General features: G+C 45.6%; 1 protein-coding gene across 12 annotated transcripts in view; it reads left to right on the forward strand.

Moving 5' to 3' along the window:
* Positions 1 to 12,923, forward strand: part of TRIM2 (tripartite motif containing 2) — a 160,516-nt gene that overhangs the window by 118,752 nt on the left and 28,841 nt on the right. For all 12 annotated transcript variants that reach the window (XR_009616131.2, XM_060653972.3, XM_060653975.3 and 9 more), the window contains 3 exons: positions 1,514 to 1,665; positions 2,840 to 3,020; positions 3,883 to 4,606. Coding sequence is in view for 11 of the 12 variants with exons in the window: in XM_060653972.3 (XP_060509955.1) it covers positions 1,514 to 1,665; positions 2,840 to 3,020; positions 3,883 to 4,606 (1,057 nt within the window). In the remaining variant the exon portion in view is untranslated. The remainder of the gene's footprint in view (positions 1 to 1,513; positions 1,666 to 2,839; positions 3,021 to 3,882; positions 4,607 to 12,923) is intronic.

A 12,923-nucleotide genomic window follows, 5' to 3' on the forward strand; every position in this document is an offset into this window, starting at 1 on the left:
AGAGTTCATCATAATCAGGATAAGGTACCTTTATTTTCCTATAAGCTGATGATATCACCATCACCATCATCATCATCATCATCATCATCATCATTGCTGCTGCTACATCATGCCAGTGCCACATCTGAGTTCTTTGTGCAGTTTTGAGTTCTAGGTTACTATTATCGTCTCCATTTGACAAAGGAAAATTTGAGGTTACATAAGTGGTAACCTTTACATAAGGGGTAGAGCCAGGATACAAATTGTTCAGTACAGCTTATATCTCTTTTTTCTTTAATGTTTATTTATTTTTGAGAGAGAGACAGAGTGTAAGCGGGGGAGGGCAGAGAGAGAGAGAGAGAGAGAGAGAGAGAGGACGACACAGAATCTGAAACAGGCTCCGGGCGCTGAGCTGTCAGCACAGAGCCCGATGCGGGGCTTGAACTCATGAACCGTGAGATCATGACCTGAGCTGAAGTTGGACACTTAGCCAACTGAGCCACCCAAGCACTCCGGCTTGTCTCTTATAGAAAGAGTATCAGTTCTCAAAGTATGGTCCAGGAACCCTCATGGGTCCCCCAACCCTTTGTGGGGGTGGGTTGGCAGTCCATAAGATCAAAACTGTATTTAAAATAATACTAAGACATTATGTGCCTTTTTCACTCTTGTTCTCTCAAGTGTGTACAGTGGTATTTTCCAGAGACAACATGATGTGTGTAATCACAACAGATATAATGCAGAAGCAGATATGAAAATCCAGCTGTCTACTATTAACCCAGACACTGAAGAAAATTTTTTTTTTTAATTTTTTTTTAACGTTTATTTATTTTTGAGACAGAGAGAGACAGAGCATGAACGGGGGAGGGGCAGAGAGAGAGGGAGACACAGAATCAGAAGCAGGCTTCAGGCTCTGAGCCATCAGCCCAGAGCCCAACGCAGGGCTCGAACTCGCGGACCGTGAGATCGTGACCTGAGCTGAAGTCGGACGCTTAACCGACTGAACCACCCAGGCGCCCCTGAAGAAAATTTTTTAAGTGGGAAACAATGCCATCATTGTCACAAAATTTCTTGTTTTTCAAAATACAGTTATTTTTCATGTTTTATATTATTCATGTTAACATCGAGTGGGCTTATTATTGCTTTTAGTTACTTTTTAAAATTTTTGTTTCAGTTTTTAATATGTCTGTAGATACAATGCACATAAATAAAAGCACTTTGGAGTCCTCAATAGTTTATGAAGAGTGGCAAAGGGTCCTAAGATCAAGAAGTTGGAGCATCGCAGCCCCACACTGTTCTGCTCTAGGGGAGTAACCACAGAAAATCAGGCTTTGTGGCCACCGCTGCAGCTTGGCCCATCTCTGAGACCTGGCACTTAAAAATGTATCCTTCCTTTTCTTCTGTGAAACTGGACATACCGCCTACATCCTGGGAAAGCTGTGAGAATGAAATGAGAGGATGCCTACTACAGGCCTAGTGCCCAGTAAGCCCTCAGTTAGTGGCCTTGAACCTGGAATTGTTTTTGTGTTACCTGCAGGTGATGGACTTTTACTGCCAGTCTTGTGAGACCGCCATGTGTCGAGAGTGCACTGAGGGGGAGCACGCAGAACACCCCACAGTCCCCCTCAAGGATGTGGTAGAGCAACACAAGGCCTCACTCCAGGTCCAGTTGGATGCCGTCAACAAAAGGTGCACACACCTCCCCCTGGCTGTCTTGTGTGAGGCTTGGCCTCCCGATCTCTTGTCTCCGTGGGCTCATGCTCCCTAAATAAATTCTCCTTTGTGTGTTTGTAGTCATGAACCCCAGCAAGTGATTAGGATCACCCCCTACCCCTTGGTCAAATTCCAACGTCCTTATGTTAAGAGGGGTGGCATTTTTGTTTCAGTACCTTAGGATGATTAAGTGAATAAAATACATTCCAGGAAAATGCTCTCAGCAGATCTTCTGAAATTCATGCCTGAAACCAGGCTCTCTGAGGAGCCTTTCTTAGCTGCTCTTCTTGACATATACAGGACCATTGTGTTTACTGTCATTGGCTCCTCTCTGTTTGAGCCCAGCAAATGGTACTGATCAGTGATTGCTCGATTTTCCTTATGTTTTCCTGCTTCCAGGCTTTCTCTTTGGCATGGAAATGAGGGAACAGAGTAGCTGTGTGATACAAAAGAAAGACCAAAGAGAGGAAATAAACAACCAGCTGAAAGTAAATCTTGTCACCAATAGTTGTAATGAGAAAAGTGTGGTTATTCTATAATAATTAAAGGAACTTGGAAACTTGAAAAATGTTCTCAGGAAACTGAATTTGGATGAGTTTTTCATATGATTAGGATAAAACTAATTAGGATTAGCTATACATTTAGAACCTGGTTCTCAATTGTGGGTAATTACGCATACCCCCAGGAGACATTTGACAATGCCTGGAGACAGTTTGGTGTCATAATTTGGGGGGGGGGGGTGCTGCTGTTGGCATATGGTAGAAGACAGGATGCTGTTAAACATCCTATAACACACAGGCTAGTCCCCTGTAACAAAGAAGTATGTGACCTACAATATTATAGTGTTAAGTTTGAGAAGGCTTGATTCAGAGTGAGGAGAAGCCATGGGGTTCAGAGAGCCTCAAGGCTTTGTACCATCAATTAGTAAAATTAGATGACTGAACACTTGAAGTACACATGGACCCTCAGAGTCTCTTCTCTCAAAGGCAGTAATTATGTCATATCTTATTCATTCTGTTCTTCAGTTATTACTTTTTAAAGATAATGAAAGGCAAAGAAAATATTTTTTTGACAAAACATAGTGTTTAGGTAGATGTTTTGCTATTTCTGGGTTGATGCTAAATAATGATCTTTAATGACTGTCCTCTAGGCTCCCAGAAATAGATTCTGCCCTTCAGTTCATCTCAGAAATCATTCATCAGTTAACCAACCAAAAGGCCAGCATTGTGGATGACATCCATTCTACCTTTGATGAGCTCCAGAAGACTTTAAACGTGCGCAAGAGCGTGCTGCTTATGGAACTGGAAGTCAACTATGGCCTCAAACATAAAGTAAGATTCCAGCCATTCTTGTAGATAATCCTGTAAGAGACATGATACCCCCGGTATTTCACTGCACCAGCTTACTGTGTTCTAAGAACAGCAAAGGGGACTTGGATGGGTCCTTAGGTGTCACTGTTTTATGGTAAACAGTAGTTTTCATTTCATGGCACACCCAGCTATTTTTTCCTTCCTCTTTCCGGCAAACTTCTATGATTCTGTAACCTTAAGTACCAATTTATGATTTGACACAAGGCAAGAATGAATATAAAGTAATGTTTTCAGGATTTAGGGTTAAACTGGATTATTTTCCTTCCTTAAGTTATAATGTCTAATAGTCTCTTAATTGCTCTCTCATCCACACCAACCTGTTAGTCAACTTCAAAGTGAACCCTGACTGCAGCCTTTAACATGTCCAGTCACAAAACCAGGAATCAAAAGCTTCTGCTATTCCGGGTGTGGAGAGTTTTGTTTGGTTTCTGTTCCTTTGGGTGGTAACAGGGGAATTTAGGACATTACAGAGAGATACTGAATAATTAATAGTTCAGATGCCAGGCATAGCAATTTGTTTTCCCGGCTCCTGGTGGTGACGTTTCTGCTTGTCCCTAGCAAAAACACATGACCCAAGAAATATGTGTGTGGGAGAGTCTGGGCGAGGCGGAAGGGAACGAGAAGGTACTGCGAATGCAATTCAGAATCCTGCATTAGAAGCTGGTTCAGTGGGCCAAATTAAATACCACTTGCGGAGAACCACCGGCGGGGGCAGGTGCAGGACGCGGTAGCCGCCCGCGGAGGGCGCTGCCCCGGCGCGCCAAGCGCGCACCATGCAGTGAGCTGAGAAGCGCTCACCCGGCCTCGCTTTTTGACCCCACAGGTCCTTCAGTCGCAGCTGGATACCCTGCTCGAGGGGCAGGAGAACATAAAGAGCTGCAGCAACTTCACCGCGCAGGCCCTGAACCATGGCACGGAGACAGAGGTGCTGCTCGTGAAGAAGCAGATGAGCGAGAAGCTGAACGAACTGGCCGACCAGGATTTCCCGCTGCACCCGCGTGAAAATGATCAGCTGGACTTCATCGTGGAGACCGAAGGGCTCAAGAAGTCCATCCACAACCTCGGGACGATCTTAACCACCAACGCCGTCGCCTCCGAGACGGTGGCCACGGGCGAGGGGCTGCGGCAGACCATCATCGGGCAGCCCATGTCCGTTACCATAACGACCAAGGACAAAGACGGGGAGCTGTGCAAGACCGGCAACGCCTACATCACGGCGGAGCTGAGCACGCCCGACGGCAGCGTGGCGGACGGAGAAATACTCGACAACAAAAACGGCACGTACGAGTTTTTGTACACTGTCCAGAAGGAAGGGGACTTTACCCTCTCTCTGCGACTCTACGACCAGCACATCCGAGGCAGCCCGTTCAAGCTGAAGGTGATCCGGTCGGCCGACGTGTCTCCCACCACCGAGGGCGTGAAGAGGCGCGTTAAGTCCCCAGGGAGCGGCCATGTCAAGCAGAAAGCGGTGAAGAGACCCGCGAGCATGTACAGCACTGGGAAACGAAAAGAGAATCCCATCGAAGACGATCTGATCTTCCGAGTGGGTAAGGAGAAAGCATCGCCGCGCCGGTGCCTGAGCGTTGCTTTGGTTACGGCGCAGCTGGGAAAGTGTTGTTGCAAACGGGAACGTTGCAGGTCAGGGCTTGTACCTGACCGTGTTGGGAGACACCGGTGTATGTTATCGGGTGAGCTTATGCAACCTTCTTCTTCGGAGATTTTATGATTGATTTTCCCCTTCTCCTCCCTCCTTCTCCTGCCCTTTTTTCTTTGTCTTCTGCCTCCCTCTTCCCCTCCTTCCCTTCCCCCTTGCCCATTAGCCTCTCTCCCTTCCTCCTTCCCCCCTGCCAAGTCTTCCCCACCCAGTCTTTTTCTCCTGTCTTGTTCAGCTGTTTTCCCCCTCTCTCTCCAACTCCCCCTCGTCCCTATGCCTCCCCCCTTCCCCCTCCTTCCTCCTCTCCCCCCACCCCTCTCTCCCCATTTTCTTCGCTCCTCCTACCCCCTCCTCCTTTGTAACACAAGTGCTACAAATTAATTGTCGAGAATTAGAAGCCGAAAATAAGCAAAAAGAGAAATAGAAAAATCACAGTACTCACAAATCCGGAAGTTTTAAAGGAAATGTTGGCAGTCTCACCCCCACCCCCACCCTTCCATAGGAATGTCTTTAGAGTGCTCCTCCCTAACCCAAAGGCAGAGGGATCGTTGATTGTTGTATCAGATAACTTCATTGCTTCTCTGACATATGCCAGTTCTGGCCGCGCTGTGGGCAGAAGGTCGGATGCCTCCCTATCACTGTTTCTGCAATGTAAGGGCTGGGGGTACGGGGCTGGATGCATTGTAAATTGTGGTCACTTTCAGCTGGGTGTAGCTGGAGAGCAGACCCAAAGAGGGGAGGGTGGGTGGAAATCTGGAGAATGGAATGGGGTTGGGGCAGAAGCATGAGGTTTTAGGATAAGCCAATAGATTTTGAGAATGCAAATCTCAAATTCCCTTGTTTGGTTTATTGCCTCTGATTTTTTTTTAACTGTTTATTTTCTCAGTAGAAAGCAGACTAAATGTAAATATCAATGGCCTTTGTAATTCTTAAGAAAAAAGCCTACATTTTAGTTAATGTTTCCAAAAGTAGCTCCATCCTGTTTATCTATCTGCTTCTTAAAGTCCTGCGTTGCAACACCTCTTAAGAGGTGCTGCCCAGTATATTAACTGACACACCTTGCCTCTGGGTCAAGTAGACTGGGGAGACCTTGGCCTCATTGAAGGAAAGAGCCTTTTTTTTTTTTTTTTTTTTTTTTAAACTGCAGAACCTTTAGAATCTACCAGTGTTCACTGTTAGTCTCCGAGGCAAGGGAGGGATAACAGGCAGCACTTCCACCAGACTTTTCCAAGCAGAGAACTTTTTCCATGGAACATCTTGGGAAACCCAGGCTCCTTGGAACATTCTTGGGCAGAGCGGCTCTGTGCTAATACTTTTGGCGGAGTCTTGTAAAGACCATGACAGGATATGTAACTTGTCTGGTCCGAGCATGGAGGCCCTCCTACATGCACTGGCCATACGTACAGTGTGGGTGCAGAATCTGTAGCTACACCTGCAAAGCAGAATGGATGAGCTGGGGCGGGGGTGGGGTTAGGAGCCTCCCAGGTCCGCCACTCCAGTTCTGCCACTTACTTGAACTTGGAGCAGGTCTCTCACCTTGTCTGTGTTCCCGTTTCCATGTCCATAAAATTAAAATACACAAATATCTGCTTCTCAGAACTGTTCTGAGTTTCAAGCTTAATGCCTGGTATGTTGGAGGAGCTAAATAAACGAGAACTATTGGATTTGCACATGGCAAATGAAGGTCATTAGATTTTCCCTACCACCTTTTCTTAAAAAACAAAAAACTTACCTCCCTGCTGCCCACTGATCTCCTCCATTGAGAACACGCTCAGTCACCTGTTCAACCTTTACCCCATCGCCCCACCCCAACCCCCTGCCCCAGCCGGTGACCTCAGTCTGCTTACCCCAGCAGTGTGCCAAGTAGAAAAAGGCAAAGATTTGGGTCTGAACTCTAATTCTTTTCAACAGTTGAGCAAGTAGCTTACCCTTTCTGAACTCAGTGCTCAATTACTGGTAGCTATTATTTTCCTATTGTTATTAATTTTAATCTCCATCATCTCCACCTGTGGTTTTCACTCGATGTACCTCTGAGGGTGTTGTTTCCCCCCAATAATATTGATTTTGAATTCCCAGCTCCTGCCCCAGGGAGAAGGAGGTATACTCTTCTTGCCTCCTACCCGTTGAGAATTCACTGGTGATTCACTGGGCCTGGTGGGAAAGCGTTCTAATTGTTTAAACATCTGTAAAGAGCTTAGAACAACGCCTGACATACAGCGCTATGTCTGAGTTTTATTCACAAAGTAAAGATGCTGTCTTAGTTTGCTAGGGTTGCCATAACAAAATGCCATAGCCTGGGTGCGTTAAACAAAGGGAATTTATTTTCTTACAGTTCTGGAAGCTGAAAGTCCAATATCAAGGTGGTGCCAGAGTTGGTTACCTGTGAGACCACTCTCTCTGTCTTCTAGATGGCTGCCTTCTTGCTGCTTCGTCTTTATATAGTTGTGCCTCTATGCATGCATATTCCTGGTGTTTCCTTCTCTTCCTGTGAGGACACCAGTTATATTGGATTAGGGCCTCACCCTCATGGTCTCCTTTGGGAGATGTTAAGCATCTTTTATGTAGGGGCAGAAAGGAAGGCAGGTCTTATGGCCTATTTCTCCTTACTTTATGCTCTTACCCAGAGTCTAGCCAAAAGGCACCACTCACTGTGCAATAATACAGCTCCAAAAGCATATCTAGAGCACCTGGTACCTGCTAGGCACTATGCCAGGTGATGGGAGTATATAGATGAAAGAAATGAGATCTCCTCCCTCAAGGAGCTTTCAGTCTGGGGTGACAGATGTATGACCACCTAACTCTCATACCATGCGACAGGTGATGGAAAGCTACAAAAACGAGAAAGAATTTAAAGGAGGACCTGAACAAAGAGGAGGAGTTGTCAAGGTTGACAGGTGGAAGTGGCATTCCAGGCAGGAGGATCAGCGTGGGGAGGAAAGGCAAGGTGAAGAGGAGTGAACATGACTGACATTTCTGAGGGACACGTCCTGTGAGCAGATGCAGGGGGGCAGAGAGAGAGGGATGGAAGTGGTGAGGGCACTTGCTTGAGGTGAGGCTGGACAAATCAGTGTTGAGCCCACCACACCGGGCACCTTATCTACGAATTCTTTCCCCAATTTTATCCTTCCCTCAAGTACTACCTTCTCCTTTAGAGTCCATTGTGATTATTATTATTTATGAGTGGGTCTTACTTCTCGATAAGATTGTAAATCACTTGATGTCAAGGATGATGTCTTTAATCATTTATAACCCAACAGTACCCAGACGACTACTTTGCATAAGTACTTTGCCCATCTGAATAGGATCCAGTTGTGACCTATGTGCATGATTTAACTTCCTTCTCACCACTGTCAGGTCCCAATGTTGCGGTCCAGGGACACACAGATAGGCAGGCAGCAACACACTAAGCTCGAGGGCGGTCATTCACATGTATTCTCGTGCCAGGAGCTGTGCTAGGCAATGTCAGACAAACACTGCTGGCCTTCTAAGAACTTGTCTTCTCAACTTCTGTGCTGTTGGCTACAACAGGTAGAGTTTATATTAATAGTTAGGAGAGTTCAACTTATCACAGGAATCTACTCCCAAAGCCAAGAGCACACTGTATACTCTCTATGTTAGCTAACTTGACAATGAATTATATTCAAACAAACAAAAAAGAAGAGTTCAATTTTTTTTTTACAGTTTCAGCTTTGTTTTATTTTCTTATTTTTTTTTTAATTTTTTTTATGTTTATTTATTCCTGAGACAGAGAGAGACAGAGCATGAGTGGGGGAGGGGCAAAGAGAGGGAGACACAGAATCAGAAGCAGGCTCCAGGCTCTGAGCTGTCAGCACAGAGCCCGACGCAGGGCTCGAACTCACAAACCGTGAGATCATGACCTGACCCGAAGTCAGTCGCTCAACCGACTGAGCTACCCAGGCGCCCTGGCTTCACCTTTGTTTTAGAACTTTAAGTCTCTCTGTACGATTAGGCTGTTCGGCGCGTGATAATAGAACATGCACGATTTGAGCAGTCCCTCTGTGCATGTGTCAAAGGCTGCCACATGTAATCCAGAACTCATTGGAATTCAGCTGCACACCTGGGCCAGGAGGAGCAACCATGACTCTGCTGTTCCCTCAACTGGTCTTGCACATACGGAGCTTCTCATGGCACTGATTTTGTGCTTGAAGATACATGGTTTTCTCTTCTTCTTTTTCTGTTAATTTTTTGGGTGCTTATTTATTTATTTTTGAGAGAGAGAGAGAGAGAAGAGAGAATGAGCATGGGAGGAACAGAGAGAGACACACAGAATCCAAAGCAGGCTCCAGACTCCAAGCTGTCAGCACAGAGCCCAACACAGGGCTCAAACTCAGGAACCATGAGAACATGACCTGAGCCGAAGTTGGACAGTTAACTGACTAAACCACCTAGGAGCCGCAGGATACATAGTTTTCATAATAACATGTATTAGGGTTCATTCGACAACCGTAAATAATGTGTTGGTTTTGTGTATTCGTGAAAGTGAATTATCACTTTCTGGGTGACATAAGAGATTTTCAGGGGTAAATCTGACTTAAATTTTTGCCTTCTTCACCAATTATCCAACCCCCAAGTTAGATGGAATTCTGCTGTCTCAGCACTTCCTATGTTCCAGACACTTGGCTAGATTGTGGTATGAAGACGGATGAGATTCTGAGTCTGACCTAGAGGAGGCCACAGTCCGAAGGAGAAAGATAATGTAAAAAAATGTACCTTCAGTTTGAATCAAGATACAGAAATTGGGGTGGCAGGGAGGAGGCTGGCAGGTGGTGGGGAGTCACAGACGCGTCCCAGAGATGATATCTAAACCTAAGCTGGCTTTGAAAGAGAAAGAGTGTCAGATGGAAGGAAACTAGGGGGTTTCAGACGAAATGATTCCATCTTCCTGGAGCCTCAAGGAAGGAGAAGCAGAGAAAAGGTTGTTCCTTGATAAGGAGCTTGGACTTTGTTCTCTATACCTGTGTTTCTCAGTCTCTGGGGAGGGCCAGGAATCTGCATTCTACAAGCTGTGGTAGTGCTTCTGCACACTGAGGTTTGAGACCTGTAGCTGTGTGGGCAATGGGGAGGCACTGCACCGTGTAAAGTGGTACAGTAGGTTACTACAGCTGCTTGTTTCCATAGAGCCTTGGGGGGCTTTCTAGGAGGTCGACTCCTCCGAAGTCTCTCCCAGGAAGCAGGGAGCTGCCCCCTTCCTGCAGTAGTCCACACGAGCTATTACGCGTGGCAGATTAAGAGTGTTGTGATGGAGTGGAGAGGAAATGGGAGATTTAGAAATGCTCAGGAGGGAGAGGGCAGGGCTCGGTGACCAAATCAAACTTCTTGATGTCTGGCTTGAATGCTGTAGGGATGTGGAGCAGTAGAGTGAATGAACAGTGGTTCAGGCTGTGCACTCTGAAGATGAACTGCCCTGGGTCCCGGCCCCAGCATGGCCACTTTCTCATCTGTGCAGTCCTGGGGAAGTTACTTACCCTCTCAGTGCCTCACTTTCCTCCATAAAATGGGTATGATAAGAATAATGTACCTCATAAGGGGTTGTGAAGATTAAATGAACTGATATACTAAAGAGCTTAGAGTAGTGCCTGGCACTGAATGATGTTCAATGCACTTTAGAGAGGCAAAGTAGGTAATACTAGGTAACCTATTATTCATAGTTGTAGTGTAGAAGTAATAGTTAACCTAAGCAGTGAAGAACATAGTAAAGAACTGAAAAGCCTGAGTGCTTAATTCAAATCCCATCCTGCTATGTATTAGTTGTATGATTTAGGGGAAATTATTTAACCGTCTGTGCCTCACTTTCTATATCTGTAAAATGGGGATGGTATTAACACATACTTCATATGGTGAGGATCAAAATAATATATGTAAAATGTATTCAGACAGTACAGGCACGTAGTAAGGAGGCAATAAATGTTGGCTGTTGTTATTCTTATCCTTATCAACCAAGGTAAGGATAGTCAGGGGAAGGGAGGTATATTTCAGTTTTGATCAACCAGGTTGAAGTGTACCATAGGCAGTTTGGAGTGTAGGTTTGGAGCTTAGTAAAGAAGTCAGTGATAAAGATCAGTTTGGGAGTGAAAAGTAGAGAGAAGTTATTTAAGAATTTTTTTTAACATTTTTATTTAATTTTGAGAGAGAGAAAGAGCATGAGCAGGAGAGGGGCAGAGAGAGAGGGAGACACAGAATCCAAAACAGACTCCAGGCTCTGTGTTGTCAGCACAGAGCCAGACGCGGGGCCCGAACTCACGAACCACAAGATCATGACCTGAGCTGAAGTCAGACACTTAACCAACTGAGCCACCCAGGTGCCCTGAGAGAAGTTACTTTAAATCATGAGCTTCAGTGTGGTTCAGGGAGAAAGGATGGGGAACGGACTCAGGAAGAAAGACTAAGCATTCTCTGACCCAGGCTCTGTGCAGTCTATTTCCATATGTCATCTTACTTAAACTCTGTAGTAGGGATAATACGCTTTCAGTTGCTAATGCCCCCACGGTGTAATATACCTACCACAACATAATATGTGGTGCATGCCAGCGTGCCCTTTGCCTCCCCATCACTGTTCAGTGACGCCCTGTCAGTAGCTGGAAATCAGCCGGGATGGGAGCATTTACACTACAGGAGTGGGCAGAGGCTACAAATCAGAGCTCCTCCCGCAGCTCCTGCCCCTCAAGAGCCAGTTATCAGGACAGCATATAATTATCCCTACCACTGAAGGGATGGGGGCTCAGATTGCTGGGCTTGGACCCAAGCTGCCTGTGCCTTTGACGCCCGTGCCTTTTTAATTGCACAATGATTCCTCTTCATCTAAAATGTCCTTTAACTACTGTGGTTTTCCAAAGTTGAGAAATTTGATACCTCCCACGCCTGAAAACTTAATTATATGCCCACTGTGAATGAGTTATTGTGTTAATTCTGATATTGTACTTGAAAACCATCTTGAATGAGTTTAGGGAGGTAGCTTAGAGCATCTGTTGATGAAACATGGAGATTATTTTTCCCTGCACTGTCAAGAGTTTGCTGACTACCATGAGCTGGTTTTGTCAGCTACCAAAGAAAGTCTTTGAACAAAGGGAAAGCCAGAAGATGTGGGAGGGAGTGAAAGCATTGCAGTTGAATTGTTCCAAATGATGTAATTCATACACCATACCTTAATGTGTCGGGGAGAAGTATTGAATGAAGTACTCTTTTGTACTCGAGAACAGTGTGCTTTCTTATAATGTAAAATGGATGTGTAAAATCACTTAACGTAAGTTTGGAGTCTTTATAGGAAGATGTGATATTTTATGCCTCTTCTCCCTTGCCTCACCTCTCCAAACCACCACCTCTCCACCCTAAAATCCCTGAGGAGAGAGATCATGCTAATTTGGCATCTGAAGTCTTTACAGGGACCCTGGCACACCCCTTCGAGAATCTCATGCTTGAGAACTCTTCTTGCATTTCAAGTGGGAAAAGATGTCGTTAATATTTCCTGAGTGCTCGGCACTGTGCTGTGTTACGGGGTACGACAACAAACAGGACAACAAACAGCCCTTGCCCTGGGGAACTCAACAGTTTAGTGAGAGACAGTTAAACAGTTAAAATACCATGTGATAAGGAATGGAACTCCTAAGGGTTTTATGGAGAAAACGTGATCCATATGAGCTCAGAGGTCATTATCTTCACCCCAAAAACCCGGTATTCTAAAGTCCAGTTAGAAAGAAGCAGGAATACCTGGCTGGCTCAGTCAGTAAAACCTAAGACTCTTCTTTAAAAAAAATTGTTTTAATGTTTATTTATATTTGACAGAGAGAGAGAGAGAGAGACAGAGCATGAGCGGGGGAGGGGCAGAGAGAGAGGGAGACACAGACTCCGAAGCAGGCTCCAGGCTCTGAGCTGTCAGCACAGAGCCCAACGCGGGGCTCGAACTCACAGACCGCAAGATCATGACCTCAGCCAAAGTCGGACACTCAACCGACTGAGCCACCCAGGCGCCCCAGTAAAGCCTAAGACTCTTGATCTTGGTGGCATGAGTTTGAGTCCCATTCAAAGTACCTAGATTTACTTTGCATTCATTTTCATAGTAAGTTGGAATGGGGGTGGGATTCGGAAGTGTGCAGTTATCGATCACCTCTTCCAATCCAGGAGTTTCCCTTCTGTAATCTTCTGGAGGTATGGGGGGAGTGTCTGGGGGGTGGTGCACAGACGAGAAGCTGTTG

The sequence above is a fragment of the Panthera onca genome, chromosome B1, assembly GCF_046562875.1.
Source record: "Panthera onca isolate mPanOnc1 chromosome B1, mPanOnc1 haplotype 2, whole genome shotgun sequence".
NCBI classification, from domain to species: domain Eukaryota; kingdom Metazoa; phylum Chordata; class Mammalia; order Carnivora; family Felidae; genus Panthera; species Panthera onca.